At 39.6% G+C, this 20,301-nt stretch overlaps 1 protein-coding gene and 1 long non-coding RNA gene across 3 annotated transcripts in view; one reads left to right on the top strand and one right to left on the bottom strand.

Annotated features, from left to right (window-relative positions):
* LOC132529775 (uncharacterized) overlaps positions 1-18,099 on the top strand; it is a 112,391-nt gene extending 94,292 nt beyond the window's left edge. For both annotated transcript variants that reach the window (XR_009543567.1, XR_009543565.1), the window contains one exon: positions 17,438-18,099. This is a non-coding gene — a long non-coding RNA (uncharacterized LOC132529775). The remainder of the gene's footprint in view (positions 1-17,437) is intronic.
* Positions 1-20,301, bottom strand: part of LMNTD1 (lamin tail domain containing 1) — a 442,963-nt gene that overhangs the window by 3,478 nt on the left and 419,184 nt on the right. Inside the window, exons 14-17 of the mRNA XM_060166722.1 lie at positions 19,829-19,948; positions 17,852-18,066; positions 17,072-17,242; positions 2,025-2,088 (exon numbers count right to left, since the gene is read on the bottom strand). Of these exons, the coding sequence (XP_060022705.1) occupies positions 2,025-2,088; positions 17,072-17,242; positions 17,852-18,066; positions 19,829-19,948 (570 nt within the window). The remainder of the gene's footprint in view (positions 1-2,024; positions 2,089-17,071; positions 17,243-17,851; positions 18,067-19,828; positions 19,949-20,301) is intronic.

The raw sequence follows: 20,301 nt of genomic DNA, 5'->3' as shown, positions 1-20,301 counted from the left end.
TCACCAAGGAATGGTCGTGAATATCATTGAGAACTGAATAATGACTTTGTCTCTGAACAGTTTTCCATGAATAGATATACCAGACTCAGGAGCTGACTGTAATACAGAAATTATTCACTGACAAATGGAGTAAAACTTTGCTCCTAGTAAAGACCTCAGAAATATTCTGAGAGCACACTGATGGTCCATCCTAAAGATGTCACCAGATGGGGACGGAGGCTCTGAGAAGACAAAAGTAAGGCATCCAAGGAACCTAGAACTTTTCAAAACAGAGTGGGTAAAAAAAAAAAAAAATCAGAACTACCAAAGAATCTCCCACAGAGAGGTTCAGTGAACAAATCTGTGACCATGGTAGTTAAGCAGAATAATGACTGAGGAAGACCAACAGAGGCTAAAAACTTTTGCCAAAATTATGTTATTCAATATCCCATGAGAGGATTCAGAACATTTTTTTCCAACCAAAACCAACAACAACAAAAAATCCTTGTTTTTGTATATAGTAAAACTCAACTGCACATTCAGTATTCAGTATAATTCCCTTCTGGCTACAGAAGTGAAGGGTAATTGAATTGTAGAAGGGCTGGTTGCTAATGTCTATGGCAGATTTCAGATCCCATCCTTTGCATTTCAACGACATGCCGCTTAGGGCTATGCCAACTGGAAGAAATGGATCTCGGTATAGAGGAAACTCTAAGACTTCTGGGAGCAGAGGTTATATCAGTGGAGGCCAAGGCTGGATTCTTCAGCTTTTTGCAATTAAAAAATCTTTAGTTTAATTTTGACCCTGTGGTTGATTACTAGGTGAATTTTGGTAACTTGTCTCTACAGACTTCTGTTTCTTTCACTCTAAAATGAAGTGGCTGTAATAAACCCCTTTACAGTCCCAACGTTCTACGAGAAGTGTCTGAGAAGAAAGGTTCTCGGAAGAATAGGAAGAGGTAGCCATCACATGTTTAAGAGTTTGGAAGCTGAAGGATAATGAGGCTATAGAAATGGAGAGAGTGGGCTTGTAAAAAAGTAGGTAACCTTCAGAAAAACAGATGTTGATTAGGAAAAACCTAGGAAGAGACAAGCTGAAAGAAACTGAACAGCTGAGCAATCAGAGAAAACTGGAAAGGTTGGTACACAGATGTGGGTAGCTAGTGGGACCATGCAAGGCCAGCAGGCTGTGTAAAGTCAAGTCACTTCTGCCAGAAGAGTTTAGAATACTAAGAAGTTGGTGATCGGGTGGCTGTAACTTTATTCTTAAATCAAGGAGTGAATCTAAAGCTTAGTCAGAAAAAAAAAGAGCAAGAAGACATATAAGTAGATTAGTCATGGACTAGGGCAACAAAGGATGTCAACTAGAGAAGAACACTGACCAAAAGGATTCCTTGACCAAAAAACACCTTGTCATCAGCACTTTGGGGAAGAGTTAAACACAACCACTTACAAAACAGAAAGCCACTGAAATCTTCCTCAGTTACTTAGATGTTGATATCAGCATGAAAAAGATGAGGCAATGCAAGAAGTGACTGATTAAATGATGCAAAGTCATTTATCAACTGAGTAGCTGAGGCCAGAGTTCTTAATCTTCCCTTTCATCACCATTTAAAAGCCACACAACTAGAGAGCTTCTGCAGTCTCTTTAACCAGAATAACTTCTGTTATGCTATTAATAATCTGTTGCTCATAGGAATTAAAATGTACTGGTATAGTTGTAAAATTGATTTTTTAGTATTTGAAGTGACTCTGGATTTCAGTCACTCTTACTTGTCCATCCACAAGGATAGGATGAGGATAGAGGGCAAAAAGTAAAGATGTGATATTTCTTTGTTTCCCATTCTTAAAAAGTTTATCATACAACAGAGACGACAAAAGCTGATGGTTCCAAAAGCAACATAAATATTTAACAGAAAACTGATCACTACAGGATATATGAGAACAATCCATGTTCTGAGGGCTCTTAAAGATGTATCTACAAATTATTTTAGTCATTAGTTTTCTGCAAAGAAGGCAAATTTGCAATATCTTTATATACTTACCTTTAAAAGTTGAATTGTCTGCTTATTGCTTTTGTAACTCAGACGTCCTGTTTTTCCTTGATCTCTGCAAACCCAAAAAGGAGGGTGGGGGGCGGTTAGGGGGATGGGCAGGATCCAGTCCTATATGCCAAGCATTGATTTTTCTCATTGAAACAAACCATGAAATAAACTAACAACAAAAGGATTATCTTTCATTTGAAGAAGAAATCTAAGGTTTAAGGACAGTATATAATGGTAACTTGAACTAAAGGGTTTAAATACCACTTGAAAAGTATTATTTGATTATTAAGTCCAAGTTTTCAATGAGTCATTTTAAAAGGAAACATAAATTTCAAGATATAATTAATTAAAACTTTGAGAGAAGAAATATCTGGAAGATATATTTTTTAAAACTGAAGTTGCAGAATAATTTTACCAGCCTGTAAAATTCCTCAAATGCTTTCTACAATTCCAGCAGCCACAATGATGAAGTAGCTAGTGAAGGGAGGTACAGGAATAAGGCTTCATCCGGAGGGATATACAAGGAGATGTGTGGACAGAAGCAGACACCGCCTAGCCTGCCAATTTAGGCGGCTCTACTCTGGTGATGAATGAGGTGACTGATTCATCACCAGGGTAGAGTGGTGGCTTCCCTCACTTCCATATATTTAGGCAGGGATTGAAAGTCACTTTGTTGAAATATAATTCCTACCTTAAAAAAAAAAAAGTGTATCACATTGAAATAGTGCTGGATGGATGACCCCAAGTACAAATTACTTCCAACCCAGCGATGAGATGTTATTTTATTCTTGTAAAATATGAAAGGAAAGAAAAATAATATTCTAGGTACAGACAACAATGAGCTCCTCTGGAAAAAACCACTACAGGAAAGCTCTTCAACTATACCCAACCCTTTCTTCTTCTCTGTGAGCTCAGAAGAAGAACTATCAAGTGAAATTGCTAGTATTTGATTACAAAGAAACAATATCCAGAAGCTGGATGTGAAAATGTGATTGGCAAGGAAGAGTAACAAAAATGCAGGGTGTTTCTAGTTAACACAGTGTTTCCCTCAGCCACTAATAGGTTTCTAAATCCAATGAATCAGGATGCTGTTTGGCACATCACAGGGTAAACTTTCTGAATAGTGAGTTATGGACCTGGAATATAAACAGGCTTCTAAGATATTTTCCTTACATAGGCAGTGGTTTAGATAGAACAATCTGGTCATCACGTCTCATCTTCTGGAGCAATTTGTTGGCCTGAAACAGATTAAATATTTTATGTGTGTCCTTCCAGACTGACTAGCCTGAGGATGAAGGTTTTGAATTGCACCCTGAAAGTGAGTTCTTCAGCAAAGTACTGTATTTTAGAGCTAAAAACACTTACAGAAAATTCCCATCTATAATTTCTTTAAGTTTAATGATGGGATTATCACTGGTAGTGGTGCTTGTTTCCATTTCAGAGTGTGATGGTAATTTCTTGGGGTTATTTGAGCCCCAAATATTTAACACTTAGTAACTTTAATCTGAATACTTTGACTTCCTAAAATAGTATTTTGTTTACTTGTGTGAAGAAGTGGATCATTAATGACGTATTTCCATAAATGAGATTATAATCTTTCGTAACTTTAAAATACTTTTGTTTTGTAATGTTGAAATGTTTTGAAATAAAAGACCTAGTCATGAAGTTACAAATCATTCTGTCATTAAGACTAATATCTTGTCAATGCAATAGGATAGAAAGCCCAGAGATAAACCCACACACATATGGTCACCTTATCTTTGATAAAGGAGGCAAGAATATACAGTGGAGAAAACACAGCCTCTTCAATAAGTGGTGCTGGGAAAACTGGACAGGTATATATAAAAGTATGAAATTAGAACACTCCCTAACACCATACACAAAAATGAACTCATAATGGATTAAAGACCTAAATGTAAGGCCAGACACTATCAAACTCAGAGGAAAACATAGGCAGAACACTCTATGACATAAATCACAGCAAGATCCTTTTTGACTCACCTTCTAGAGAAATGGAAATAAAAACAAAAATAAACAAATGGGACCTAATGAAACGTCAAAGCTTTTGCACAGCAAAGGAAACCATAAACAAGACCAAAAGCCAACCATCAGAATGGGAGAAAATATTTGGAAATGAAGCAACTGACAAAGGATTAATCTCCAAGATTTACAAGCAGCTCATGCAGCTCAATAACAAAAAAAAACCCAATCCAAAAATGGGCAGAAGACCTAAACAGACATTTCTCCAAAGAAGATATACAGATTGCCAACAAACACATAAAAGAATGCTCAACATCATTAATCATTAGAGAAATGCAAATCAAAACTACAATGAGATATCATTTCACACCAGTCAGAATGGCCATCATCAAAAAATCTAGAAACAATAAATGCTGGAGAGGGTGTGGAGAAAAGGGAACCCTCTTGCACTGTTGGTGGGAATGTAAATTGATACAGCCACTATGGAGAACAGTATGGAGGTTCCTTAAAAAACTAAAAATAGAACTACCATATGACCCAGCAATCCCACTATTGGGCATATACCCTGAGAAAACCATAATTCAAAAAAAGTCATGTACCAAAATGTTCATTGCAGCTCTATTTACAATAGCCAGGACATGGAAGCAACCTAAGTGTCCATCATCGGATGAATGGATAAAGAAGATGTGGCACATATGTACAATGGAATATTACTCAGCCATGAAAAGAAATGAAATTGAGATATTTGTAGTGAGGTGGATGGACCTAGAGTCTGTCATATAGAGTGAAGTAAGTCAGAAAGAGAAAAACAAATACCATATGCTAACAGATATATATGGAATCTAAGAAAAAAAAATGGTCATGAAGAACCTAGGGGTAAGATGGGAATAAAAACACAGACCTACTAGAGAATGGACTTGAGGATATGGGGAGGGGGAAGGGTAAGCTGTGACAAAATGAGAGAGTGGCATGCACACATGTACACTACCAAACGTAAGGTAGATAGCTAGTGGGAAGCAGCCACATAGCACAGGGAGATCAGCTCGGTGCTTTGTGACCACCTAGAAGGTTGGGATAGGGAGGGTGGGAAGGAGGGAGATGCAAGAGGGAAGAGATATGGGAACATATGTATATGTATAACTGATTCACTTTGTTATAAAGCAGAAACTAACACACCATTGTTTTTTGTTTTTTGTTTTTTTTTGCGGTACGTGGGCCTCTCACTGTTGTGGCCTCTCCCGTTGTGGAGCACAGGCTCCGGACGCGCAGGCTCAGCGTCCATGGCCCACGGGCCCAGCCGCTCCGCGGCACGCGGGGGCACAAACCCGTGTCCCCTGCATCGGCAGGCGGACTCCCAACCACTGCGCCACCAGGGAAGCCCTAACACACCACTGTAAAGCAATTATACTCCAATAAAGATGTTAAAAAAAACAAAAAAGAAAAAGTTAAGGTTATAACAAAATATATTAAAAAAAGACTAATATCTTGGAATTCTTTATAGGTTCATTAAAGAAACCTTTATTTCAGCTCTGAGAAGAGACATATAAATGGTTCTCACTTGTCTATTTTTTTAAAAAAGAAACTCCTACAGAAGTATTGTGATATTGCAATCAGAATTTTCTGAAATCAAGCAACAGAAGAGAAAAATCATTACTTTTAAATACATGATTTAGGGGCTTCCCTGGTGGTGCAGTGGTTGAGAGTCCGCCTGCCGATGCAGGGGACACGGGTTCGTGCCCCGGTCCGGGAAGATCCCACATGCCGCGGAGCGGCTGGGCCCGTGAGCCATGGCCGCTGAGCCTGCGCGTCCGGAGCCTGTTGCTTCGCAACGGGAGAGGCCACAGCAGTGAGAGGCCCACGTACCGCAAAAAAAAAAAAAAAAAAACATGATTTAATATGATTTTCTTTTATAAAAGAGTTCCTACTTTTTTGATATTATTTGATAATAAAAAATGAACTGAAACCCTTGGCATTTTGTAGTGTTCTTACAAGTAATTATATTCTATTCAGTGTGATTGTAAGAGGTCCAAGTAATTGGCCTTCTATATTCCAGAGGATAGGTATTTTGTTTTAAAATTTCTATATATCAATTCATACAATTTCTAGTTATACTGTTGACTAATACTGCCATATGTATATATATACACATTTTTATATATATATATATATATATACACACACACACACACACATACACACACATATATTAACTGAAAATCTGGCCAGTCATAGAAGTGACATTCGACGTTCCAAATTCTTAATCTGGTAAATGTAAACAATGCAATACAGGTCTAAACACGAGTAAACAGAACAGATACTAATATGAAGGATACGTAAAGAACATTTATTTCAAACTTGTATTTGTTTTGCTTTGTTACCATCATGGATTGGAAGTATATTCTTTTTTTATTTTTATTTTTTGCTGTTTTGGGTCTTCATTGCTGCGTGAGGGCTTTTCCCTAGTTGCGGCGAGCGGGGCTACTCTTCGTTGTGGTGCGCGGGCTTCTCATTGTGGTGGCTTCTCTTGTTATAGAGCACAGGCTCTAGGTGCGCGGGCTTCAGCAGTTGTGGTGTGTGGGCTCAGAAGCCATGGCTCACTGTCTCCAGAGCGCAGGCTCAGTAGTTGTGTCGCACGGGCTTAGTTGCTCCGCGGCATGTGGGATCTTCCTGGACCAGGGCTCGAACCCGTGTCCCCTGCATTGGCAGGAGTATTCTCAACCACTCTGCCACCAGCGAAGCTCTGGAAGTGTATTCTTATGGGAAAATAAATACTTTGATCCCAGAACAGAGAGGCTGGATCTATTGAAATGCAATGAGTCAGGCCCACAGTTTAACTAAAGTAAAATTCCATAAATGTGATCTTACTATAGAGCTTACGCTGATGAGATTTTTTTTTTTTTTTTCCTGCGGTACGCGGGCCTCTCACTGTTGTGGCCTCTCCCGTTGCGGAGCACAGGCTCCGGACGCGCAGGCTCAGCGGCCATGGCTCACGGGCCCAACCGCTCCGCGGCATGTGGGATCTTCCTGGACAGGGGCACGAACCCGTGTCCCCTGCATCGGCAGGCCGACTCCCAACCACTGCGCCACCAGGGAAGCCCCCTGAAGAGATTTTAACTGTTCCATTCCTGTATGCTGTTATCTAAGTTTCCTTTGTTTTCTAACTGATTGACTTTTAAAGTGTGGCTTTGCAACCCTCAGAAACTAAGGAACATTATTGTTATTATTACTATAATAACATTTTTATGGAAGACGGTAGCAGCTGTCGAGTCCACAATTAAAATGAATGCCACTGCAGTGTGTAACATGGATGACAGATGATAGGCAAGCGTATTAGACAGTGTGCAAATACAGTGCCTTAAACAGGGTACACCCCCACACTGTTAGCTTAAAGCAATGTCTGTAGGATAATCTCTGCCGGCTAGTTTCTGCCATTTGATTTGAGTTACAGAAGGAATCTGACAAAGTTGTCCACAGTCTGTCAGCTATTTTCAGCAAGAAGAAAGCGCATGCTTGGACTGGGAACAATGGCGGCAGAACAATGCAAACACATCTGCTTTGTTAAAGGGTCCATAGCCTTTCCAAGAGCGACTCTGTTATGCTGTGGTCAGTGCCTTGCCTCTGTGCTCTAATACAGCGGTCCCCAACCTTTTTGGCACCAGGGACCAGTTTCGTGGAAGACAATTTTTCCACGGACGGCGAGGGGTGGGGTGGGAGGATGGTGTCAGGATGATTCAAGCACATTACATTTATTGTGCACTTTATTTCTATTCTTATTACACTGTAATATATAGTGAAATAATTATACAACTCATATCATGCAGAATCAGTGGGAGCCCTGAGCTTGTTTTCTTGCAACTAGATGGTCCCATCTGGGGGGGATGAGAGACAGTGACACCCAAGTGTGTTACTTACGTTCAGTCTACTCTGTGATGTTGCTTTGGTCACCGTCACTGCAGAAAACCCTGCTTCACAAAGATAGGATGTTGGAAATGGAAGCAGGTTCCTCATGCATTTGTGGCAATCTCAGGATATTCCGGCTTGACTTCAATCCAGAACGTATGGAGATTTGAAGTTGTCTCACACATACCTTTAAGGCCACCGTCATTTGCGATCTCAAGCAGTTGATCCTCTTCTAGCACGGACAAAATCGATTATTCACAAATGGGTCGTGGATCCATTCCTTCCCAGTTCAGGGGTCTTCTGTGGTTAAGAAGTAACGCTCAAACTCTTTTGAAAGCTGAGATAGGTGATCGTGCACCAGCTGGGAGAAAGAAGCCCCTGGCTCAGTCTCCTTCAAAATCTCTGCTAATGTTTGAAACATGTCAAAAATCCCAATGTTCACTCGTCACCCCCATAATTCCAGTTTGGCTTTGAATGCAGCCACTTTATCTGCCGACTTGAATACAGTTGTCGTTCTTCCCTGAAGTGACATTGCGCTCGTTGAGCAGGTTGAATATGTCACACAAGTAAGCAAGTTTTGCGACCCATTCTGTGTCACTGAAATGTGCTGCCAGTGGTGATGGTTTTTCTAAAAGTAATCTCTGGAGTGGCTCTCGTAAGTCAGAAACTGTGGCCAGTGATCTACCTTTAGAAACCATCTCACTTCTGTGTATCAGACAAGACGTGTGTGCTCTGCACCCATCTCCTCACAGAGCTGTGTGAACAGACATGAGTTAAGGGCATATACTTTAATGTGGTTGATAATTTTAATCACATCCTGCAAAACACTGTTAAGTTCAGGTGACATTTTTCGGGTAGCCAGCATTTCTCTATGGATGACACAGTGCATAGACTCACGTTCAGAAGCGACCTCTTTGACCTGAGTAGTGAAACCAGAAAGCCGTCCAGTCACGGCAGCACCTCCGTCTGTGCATATACTGACACAAAGTGACCAATTCAGTTTTCCTGTTACGTAATCATTCAACGACTGTGGTGTTGGTTGGCAACAAAAGGGCACATAACATATCCTCATGCACATCCTCCTGAAAAATATATTGCACAAAAACAAGCATTGTTGCCTTGTCAACATCAGTAGACTCGTCAACCTGGATTGAGAACCACAGTGAGTCATTAATCCACTCTAACAATTGTGCCTCAGTATCCTCTATTTCATCAATTCATCTAATTATGGTGCTAGCCGAAAGAGGAACACGTGCCACCTTTTGAACTGCAGCCTCTCCTAAAAGTTCATGACAAATGTCCTTAGCGGCAGGCAGGATCAACTCTTCACCAATACTAAGGGCTTCTCAGCTTTAGCAATGCGGTTAGCCACTAAGAATGATCCTCTCAGTGCAGACACATTTGAGGAAGTTGTGGCCTTCAATAATTGCTTCTGTTCTTCGTGTTCATGTTTTTTTCTTTTGAGAAACTCCAAAGGCTTGTCTTTTAATGCAGGGTGCTTGGTCTCTATGTGGCGAAGTGTTTCATGGCTTCGTTGGATAGTGGGTCACCACATATTATACAAAATGGGCTTGGAGAATGTGAAACACCTGTTGCAATGAACCCGTATTTAAGTAGGACTCTTGGTATTTTCTTTTAAATACAGCTTTCATTTTGTTGGCAGTCTTAGAGTCTTCTGCTGTCTCATCATTGGGTCTTTCCCCCTTTTCAAAGCAGCTCTCCAGCGACATTTGTGTTTTACTCATTTTGGCTAGGGTTAGCTTGTGGGCTTACCAAAACTGTGACTGAGACAAGTGCGCAGTGCTGGAAAGAGGTGCGGACAGAAGTGGTAAATAAAATAATGGGTGGGCCAGGCAAGGACTAAAATAAGTGGATTCTGACTGAAAGCCTGCCACCAGATGCAGCCGTACAATTGAAGTACTTGCCACTATAAAGCCTGCCACCAGATGCAGCTTAATTGTCATCTGCCACTCACGGATAGGGTTCTGATATGAGTCTGCAAGCAGTTGATTTATTGTGGTCTCTGTGCAGTCAGACCTCTCTGCTAATGATAATCCGTATTTGCAGCCGCTCCCCAGTGCTAGCATCACTGCCTCAGCTCCACCTCAAGTCATCAGGCATTAGATTCTCTTAAGGAGCGTGCAACCTAGATCCCTCGCATGTGCAGTTCACAGTAGGGTTCTTCTCCCTTGAGAACCTAATGCCGCAGCTGATCTGACAGGAGGCGGAGCTCAGGCAGTAATGCGAGCGATGGGGAGCGGCTGTAAATACAGATGAAGCTTCGCTTGCTCGCCTGCTGCTCACCTCCTGCTGTGCAGCCCGGTTCCTAACAGGCCACAGACCAGTACCAGTCCATGGCCCAGGGGTTGAGGACTCCTGCTCTAACATCTCCAAGTGCATACTACATTCTATCAAAAGTGTCTTTCTTGTTTTTTATTTTTCTAAATTTTTATTGTGGAAGATTCCATACATACAGAAAATATGAAGGGATAATACAACCACATCTGTATACCTGTCACCCAGATTCACTAATTAATATTTTGGCACATTTGCATTATCTATCTATGCTTATACCACACCAAACCGTTAGGAAGCAAGTAAAGATTTCTGTATGGATCTATGAACAACGAATATAACCTCAGTAAAATTAACACACCTAAGGAAAAAACAGTGATCTGTCCATATCTAACATTCATTATATATTTATATTTACCTGATTGTCTTAAAAATGTCCTTTCTAGCTGAGATTTTTGTTTCCTTTTTGATCAGTAGTCTGTTAAGTGAAACTAAATGGTAATGATCCCATGTGGGCCATCTCGTTTAGACTTAACAAGGGCTGACACAAGATGGTTTCTCTCTATCTTAGTCTGGAGATGTGCCAATACAGGGCATTTAGGATGGCTTTTCTATCCTCAACACATGGCTTCATCCCTGACTTGAAAGATGGCAGCTCCACCCTGTAATCATGGCACAGAGGAGACACAGAGGAGCACACTGTCCAAGGGCATGATCCAGATGCTGTGTACACAATTTCTGTTCACATTCTATCATACAGAATGTAGACGCATGGTTCCGCCTAGATACAGAGACTGAGAAAAACAGGCTTTATTCTTGGTGGCCATGAGTTTAGGTTTCCCTGGACCTATGGGTCTTGTGTCTAAAGGAACAACCGTTTAGGGGCAGTAATTAGCCATCTCTGCCATGAGATGTTCCTGGAAATGACTGCGCTCTGATGAACTATAATAAGACGAATACATTGCAATATATTGATATGCTTAGACATATTTCAGGTAAGACTATTTTTCTCCTACACTAAATAAGCCTCATATTATTCACATTTATTTTGAGCTCATCAGTCTATTTTTTTAGGTTTTCTTTCTCCTTCCTTGTCAGGGTATAAGTTGTCAGTGCTCATTACTGTAACTATGCTTTCTTCCCTTTCTAATTTTCCTTTTCTTTGTCATCAAGTTTCTAAAAATAAACTTTTATAAGTATAACATACATGCAGAAAAGTTCACAAGTCATAACTGCACAGCACGATGAAAACAGTGATTCATGTAAACACCACTCAGATCAAGAAATGGAATATTGTTAGTATTCTAGAAGCAGTTTTGTGTAATCTTCAAGTACTATTCCTTTCTTTCTTCCAGAGATAACACTATTCTGACCTTTAACACCATGGCATAGTTTTGTATGTTTTTGAATTTTATATAAACGGAATTGTATAATATATGTTCCTTTCAGTATGGCATCTTTTGTTCAATATTATGATTCACTGGTGTTATTGCATGTAACAGTAGTTAGTTTTCATTGCTTATGGGATTGTATTAATATATCATAATTTATCCATGTTATTGTTGATGAACAATTGGATTGCTTCTATATTTTGGCTAATACAAATAGAGTTGCTATAATTATTGTATTTGTCATTTGGTCCACATGTGTATGTATTTGTTAGGCATATATAATTCCTGGGAATAAAACTGATGAATTATGGGATATTTGTAAATTCATTTTTCTTGCCTTATTGCACTCGGACTTCTGGTACAATGCTGAACAGAAGTAATCATAAAGAGAATTCTTGCCTTGAGCTGAATCTCAAGGGGAAAACTTCAATTACTTCACCATTTAGTATGATAGTTTGCATTAGGATTTTTGTAGATATAAAGGAAATTCTTTATAATCCTAATTTTCTAAGGTTCTCTCCTCACGGGTGGGTATTGAATTTTATCAAATGATTTTTCTATATCTATTGAGATGGTTATAATTTTCTTCTTTATTCTGTTAACTAATTAATTTTCAAAGCTTGAACCAACTTTGCATTCTTGAAATAAATCCACTTTGTTTGTGATATATTATCCCCAAATAGCCCATGTATCAAAGAAGGTCACATTGAAAATTAGAATATATTTTGAACTGAATGATGATGAAAGTATGGAATATATGTCAGCAACACAACATTCGTATACTATTCTTTCAGTGTTTATCCCAGATTCCAGCATGCATACTTGATTTACTAAAGTCTAATATAAATTGTTACTTTTATAACTTATTGGACAAATCATGAGATTTAGAGTACTTTAACTCCATTTACTCCCCTCCCAATTTTTGTGCTATTGCTGTTGTTATTATAGGTTAATTGTGTCCCTCCTAAATATATGTTGAAGTCCTAACCCCTTGAGGTTGTGAATTGGAAACTGGGTCTTTGTAGATGTAATGAAGTTAAGATGATGTCATACTAGATTAGAGTGTGCCTTAATCCAATGACTCGTGACGTCCTTAAAAGAAGAAGGAAGTATGGACACAGATACACAGATCATGTGAAGATGGGGGCAGAGGTTAGAGTGATGTATCTACAAGACAAGAAATACCAAGGAATGCCAGCAACCAACAGAAGGTAAGAAGAGGCAAGGAAGGATAATCCCCTAAAACCTTCAGAGACAGAGTGTTTGGCCCTGGTGACAACTTGATTTGACTTCTAGTCTCCAGAACTGTGAGAGAGTAGATTTGTTGTTTTAAGCCACTGAGTTTATGGTACTTTGTTACGGTAGCCCTGTGAAACTAATACAGTTGTCATGTATTTAAATTCTCTCTATATTTTAAACCCTATGAGGCAATATTAGTATTGTTTTGTGTAGTGAATACTCATTTATGTTGATCCATGTTTTGACTGCATTTTTTTTTCACTTCTTCCAACATCTCTGTGCATCCTTCTAAGATCATTTTCTTTCTAGTTGAAGTATTTCCTTAATGTGGGTTTGCTGTTGATGAATTCTCTCAGCTTTTGTTTGCCTGAGAATGTCTTTATTTATTTCACCTCATTTTTTGAAGTTGATTTTTGCTTGGTATAGAACTCCAGGATAGTTCTTTTTAGTACATTAGCACACTGAAGATTTCATTCCATTGTCTTCTGACTTCCATTATTTGGTTTTCTGAAGTTTTATTATAATATATAGGTGTAGTTTCCTTTGGATTTGTGCTGCTTAGAATTTATTTTTCTTGTTTCTGTGGCTTGATGCCTTTCATCTATTTTTGAGATTTTTGTCATTATTTCTTTAAATATTACTTCTGCCCCAGTCTTGCTCTCCTGTCCTTTTGGGACTCAAATTATAACTCTACAAGACCAACTTGTCCCCAGTCTCTTTTTCTAACCTGCTTTGTTCTTTGTCTTCTTCTTACTTTTCTATTCTTTCCTTCCTTCCTTCTTTCCTCCTTGATTTTGGAATATTTTCCACTCCACTTCATTTTCAACACTGCTTCCAAAATTCTCTTTAAAATGCAGATATAACTCTATAAGATGCCTGTTTAAAAACCTTCAGTGTCTCCTATTCTGTCTGTCCTTCATCAAACATGTATTAAACTATTGTGTCATGCGCTGTATTTAGTGCCATTTATGTAAATTAAAAATACATCAATTATACTATACATGTTTTATGAATTAATATATATGTAATTAAAGTGTGATAATGAGGACCAGAATGACTTATTCCTATTTCATATCAGAACTCAAAAGAAGATCAAAGGGGATTTCAAATTTATGGGATTTTTGGTAATGTGAAGCAATATGACAAAATGTTAGCATGCATTAATCTTGAAGGATAAGTACATGGGTGCTTTTAACGTTATCCTCTATACTTTCTGTATTTTAACATGTTTAAAAAACAAAATGTGCTTGGTATAAAGTAAGCATGAGATGTGTAGATGTTTCTTTAAAATTATCTTAATTGTTAGTCTCTAAGCTCTTCTATAATATATTTGAGAGGCACAGTTAAAAACAAGGCAGCTAGTCCCAGTAGAAGAGTCACGTGCAACTGAGATTCTTTCTTCTGTAACTCAGCAAACTAGCTTATTTATCACTGTAGGGGGAAGAAGCAGGATTGAAGAAATTTTGAGTAAAATTGGTGAATTTTTGTTTTATCTCTTTTTTTCTTTGTCAATTGTTGAGGAATGTGCTACTGATAGCAAATAGCCCAATGGTAGGCAAATTAAAAAGAGACTGGCTAATTAGCAAACAAGGTAACTTTCGCTTGAAGAATCATGTTACATATTTTTTCAAGGAAATGAACTGTTGATTCAGGGACTGCTGTTACCCAATCAATGATCAACAAGTCATTCATAACATCTGTCTCTTTGTGGCCATCTTTCTCAATTGAAATAAAAGAAAAACTCTTAAAATTCTCATGTATATCTGTTAATATTGAAAATTTAATGAATAGAAAATTTAAAAAGTATGTAATGATGAACAGAGACCCTGAAGGTATCAAAGCAACTCTCTTTTAAAATTACCATTACAGGGCTTCCCTGGTGGCGCAGTGGTTGAGAGTCCACCTGCCGATGCAGGGGACACGGGTTCGTGCCCCGGTCCGGGAGGATCCCACATGCCGCGGGGCGGCTGGGCCCGTGAGCCATGGCCGCTGAGCCTGCGCGTCCGGAGGCTGTGCTCCACAACGGGAGAGGCCACAACAGTGAGAGGCCCACGTACCGCAAAAATAAATAAATAAAATTATAATTACATAATATACAAATACAGGACTTCCCTGGTGGTGCAGTAGTTAAGAATCCGCCTGCCAATGCAGGGGACATGGGTTCAAGCCCTGGTCCAGGAAGATCCCACTTGCTGTGGAGCAACTAACCCCATGTGCCACAGCTACTGAGCCTGTGCTCTAGACCCTGTGAGCCACAACTACTGAAGCCCCTGTGCCTAGAGCCCGTTCTCCGCAACAGGAGAAGCCACCACAATGAGAAACTCGCACACCACAACGAAGAGTAGCCCCTGCTCACCGCAACTAGAGAAAGCCCACATGCAGCAATGACCCAACGCAGCCAAAATTAAATAAATAAATAAATTTATAAAAAAAATACAAATACAGTGAAATTTATGTTGAATAGAAAAAATTACTGAATAATCAAGGTGAGTTGCCACCACTATAAAAAGGTGCAACAAGAAAATTTGAAGTCAAATTTCTCTGGAAAACAAGTTGTTCAAAATAAGTAAAACAGTCAAGGCTATCATTAATTGGCAAAAAACATGAATGTACTTCTTGGAAATCTCAAATCTAACTCATAAAGTACTAAATATGTGTGTCTATAAAATATGTATATTAAATGTATATGTGTATATAAAACATTACTGAAAGAGTCTTTAAATATCAGACACAAGTCTTTTACTTTACAGATGAAGAAACTCAGGCACAAAGATACAGGATACTTAATTTTAGGCAATGGAATACATTCAGGAATTTACAGAATTTCCATCATTCCACTTCTAAAAGGTATTATTTTGGAGGGTGCTATTTCCCAACATGTGTTAGCTTACTAACATGGTGGTTCTTATACTGTGTGTACAGAATCCTGTGATTCCAGAGAGGTGTCTGAAAGGTCACAGGGAAGGAGGAAAGAAGAAGATGGGTGTAGTGGGTAGTGGGAATCACTCTTCATCTTGGACGGGTCTCCTTTTATCCATTTCATATACTGGGATTCTGCAAAGATTTCATTTAAAAAAGCATCCCTGGGGCTTCCCTGGTGGCGCAGTGGTTGAGAGTCCGCCTGCCGATGCAGGGGACACGGGTTCGTGCCCCGGTCCGGGAGGATCCCACATGCCGCGGGGCGGCTGGGCCCGTGAGCCGTGGCCGCTGAGCCTGCGCGTCCGTAGCCTGTGCTCCGCGACGGGAGAGGCCACAGCAGCGAGAGGCCCGCGTACCACACACACACAAAAAAACAAAATAAATAAAATAAAAAAGCATCCCTCTGCTAAGTATAGGTTTGTAAATCATTATAACCTCACCGGGATACAGCTGCTCCATGAAAGTCTTTCTCCACAGCTTAGAATCTGCACTGTGTCTAATCAGTTCTTCTTAATCATTTGGCAGCATCTGGTAAACCTCATGGACTTTCTTGCCAGAAAACATCATATAGGCATACATTTTTTTCTCCAAGTTTAGCCATATTCATGGACTTCCTGAAGTCCATTAACAGATCCTAGGCTAATAACACCAACTCTAAAAGCTTTATTTAGAAGATTTAAATAAGAAATTTCTGGGTGAAAAAGAATAAGAATTTGGTAATAATATTAGAGTGTGTTTGGAAAAGATGGATATTTTTAGCACAGCTTAACTTATAGGACCAATTTATCTTGCCGAATGAAAAACAAAATATACTTTTGACCAAACTTCAAGAAGCCTATGTACTCTTTTTTTTTTTTTTTTTTTTGCAGTATGTGGGCCTCTCACTGTTGTGGCCTCTCCCGTTGCAGAGCACAGGCTCCGGACGCACAGGTCCAGCGGCCATGGCTCACGGGCCCAGCCGCTCCGCGGCATGTGGGATCTTCCCGGACCGGGGCACGAACCCGTGTCCCCTGCATCGGCAGGTGGACTCTTAACCACTGCACCACCAGGGAAGCCCAAGCCTATGTACTCTTGCTGGCCATGCTGTTCTTTGGATTCATTGATGCACTCAGATAACTGTGCTAGAGCAAATAAGTGAATGGCTCATGGTACTTGCTTTCGAGGCCATCTGTTCTTGAGGATATGAATACTTTTTAATACTTAGAGACTTTTACAACTTAACCACCTTTTCACCAGTTCCACACACACACACACACACACACACACACACACACACATACTCACCACTTACTCTCCACTGGAATAAGTATCCCTTTGACTTACCTGGCTAGATCAGGCTTGGCTGACTGAGACCTGGGCTGTCTGTCTAAGCTGCGTTCAGTCATGTAGGTGTTGTGAGGATCAATCAGTGAACAGTAAGGATGTGCAGAGACATGAGGACTGTGGCACCAGGGGCTGTGATTGGGGAAAAGGGTTGGTGGGATTTCTTTTTCTCTGTAAAAGAAAAATTAAGCCCAAATTGAACCCCAAAGGCACTTCATACGGTGGCATTAATAATGAAAGCTCAATTAGAGTGAAAGCATGTTCCAAGACCAGAGAATATGGCTTTTCTAGACTTTGTGGGCAGCCCCATTATTCACATCAGAAGCATTTGCCTACAAATGAATAACATAAATTCTGTTCTTTCAGCCACAGCCAGCTCTTGATCCAAGATGAAAATTCTAGATGATGCAAATCTTCCTCCACCTAAGCACTGCCAAAGGTGTGGTGATAACTTCATCTCTGCACTACTCCACGGCCTTACCTCTAACAGCAGTGCTGTTATGGAATGAAATGACCAGAGGGGTCTTGATATCACCCAGTGGAAATTGACAGCCTTTATCATCCCATGAGTTTACCCTACTAGCTCTGTGTTTTTATGTTTTAAAACATAAAAGCTATTATGGTTTTTATGGTCTTATTCAAAATAGGAGTGTTTTGGTCTTTATTGATTTACCTATTCATCATATATCTACTTGTCAGCCAGTCACTCCCACCGGTTCGGCCCTTATTAATTGTGGGAAGGACTTAATTTAAAAAAAAAAGAAAACAAGCAACTTTTACCTTGTAAGAGAAGCTTGAACTCGTTCCACCTGATATTTTGAGATATCTTGCTTAGATTGGTCTTGTTTTTCTTTAGTTGTAGTTGTAGCTGCTGGCCAATGAAACATGTGCCTTTGAGATGTTGGACTTACTACTGAGCATCTGTCACATTCAATGTCAGTCTCTAATTTCTCCCATGCTTGCTTCCAGTGGATAGGAGTGTACCAGGCAACAGCCTAACAAAAATGATTTATTAACATGAAATACTATTGAAGTTATAGGTTTTCTTTTTTAAATGACATAGGCTTATTGCAATAAAATTTCAAAGTCAAACTGTAATGTCATTTACGTCCTGTGTAAGGATTAGTGAAACACATGATGAGGCTGTAGTAAGACATCCTGGCCTTAGTTTCCAGTTGTGAAAATTACAAGCTGTATAACCTCAGGCAGATTAGTCACCTACTGTCTTGGACTGTGTCCTCATACGTAAAATGGGGAGGGTGGTGGTGAGGGTGTTATATGAGGGTGTGGTGATATTCAGTTAAGCTACTGAATTTTGTAACTATAAAGAACTATGCAAACAGTAGTTGTAATATTAATAAGTTAAATTTTTAATAGTTAAGACTCTATCTATCTATATATCTATCTAGTCTTATTTGAGATGGGGAAATGGGCATTAGAACTAAAGACATGGAGAGGAAACCACATTCTCCAGGCTAGAATCCTAGGTAGGCAGGTTTTTTTTTTTGGTTTCCTGAATATGTGGCATATATGTGCACATATATGTGCAAAAATTATTCAGAAAAATCATGTGTAGGGACTAATAATTATGTTTTTGTTCAACATGAGAAAAGTTAGGCACCGAAGTGTGCCCTATCATTCTACTTGTTCTCATGATCTGTTTTTAGTTTATAAAATTAGAGGTTTGGGTTGATGCTGTAACCATTGCCAAACCCTTTGTTTGCCAGCTAAACAGACATAAAAGCAACACAAGGCAAGTGCAGCTAGGCTAGGCCCACAGCAAAGAAAGAGAAAGATGAAATCTTTCTTAAAAGGTTTAATTTCATGGCTCACAGCAGGAAAACCCCACGTTTGGTTCAGTTCATCAGTTAGGGATTCTCTTTTTTTGCAGCTCAAACATAGATATTTGCGTGGCAAATATGTTTATGATCTTTTGAGTGCAATCTCTCTCAGTTAGATTGTATGCCTTTCCTAGCCAAGGGCAATATTTTATTTCTTCCTGTACTATAGGGGGCTTAAAAACCTCTGATGATAATGACAGTGATAATGTGATAAAATGATGTTTTAATTTCACCTCTGGAATGTTGACCATAGGAACCCTGTAGGCTCTTTTGTCTGGTTTTATTTTACTGTTGCCATTTTGCCTATCATGTGACCTGGAGCCAGCCATTTAACTTTCCAAGCCCCATTTTCTTCCTTTGTAAAATGCTTAAATAATCTGAGAATCAAAGGAGATAACGTACATATAAATAGCCCTTTGAGTTCCTGTGGCACAGGAGCGGTCTGTTCCATGTCTGAATCTCTAATAGAAAACAGTGTATTGGGAAAGTCCCAGGCGTTGAATCATATAAGATGCCTATTAAATTTCTGACATGTAATATAGAGGCTACAAATCATATAGGACAACAATGTGGTGGGTGAAAAATATCTAGCCCTGTTTAAAAATCAGTAGACTCGGGGCTGCCCTGGTGGCTCAGTGGTTAAGAATCTGCCTGCCAGTGCAGGGGACGTGGGTTCGTAGCCCTGGTCCGGGAAGATCCCACAAGCCGCGGAGCAACTAAGCCCGCAAGCCACAACTACTGAAGCCCGCATGCCTAGCGCCTAGAGCCAGTGCTCTGCAACAAGAGAAGCCACCGCAGTGAGAAGCCTGCGCACCACAACGAAGAGTAGCCCCCGCTTGCCGCAACTAGGGAAAACCCGTGTGCAGCAACGAAGACCCGACGCAGCCAAAAAAAAAAAAAAGAACAGGACACTGACTTCACCATTAGGTTTGCACAGGATTGTTGTACAATTGGGGCTTGTCCTAAATCTGTTTTGTTCCTTCCAAAGAAAATCTGATGGTGGCTGGTGCTTTGCTTCAGATGCTGCTGCCCAGACCTGAAAGAAAATAGTTCGTGAATAACAGTTGCCATTGGAGTTCAACATAGTTTTATAAATGTCAGAGGGTTATTGCAACACATCTTTCTAAGCAGGTGAGGTTTTTAAAATATAATGACTGTATAATATGTAATGTCAAGCTGTGTAACTGAACAGCTACTGTATGTGGTTTAAAGTAAAGCCCAAGAAAGAGAGGGGAACTCTCCAGTGTCACCTAAACAAACCCTCTCTTTGTTTTTTCTTTAAAGATTATGTTTGCTGAGTTTTAGGAACTTAGGTATTTTATTTTGATAGTTAAATCATAAAAGCACAAAGTATTGTATGCCAAATTGAAGAAAGCTATGGAAATTTAA

The sequence above is a fragment of the Lagenorhynchus albirostris genome, chromosome 11 (assembly GCF_949774975.1).
Source record: "Lagenorhynchus albirostris chromosome 11, mLagAlb1.1, whole genome shotgun sequence".
NCBI lineage: Eukaryota > Metazoa > Chordata > Mammalia > Artiodactyla > Delphinidae > Lagenorhynchus > Lagenorhynchus albirostris.
The sequence above is the reverse complement of the archived record's forward strand: the minus strand, read 5'-3'. Positions and strand labels throughout refer to the sequence as shown.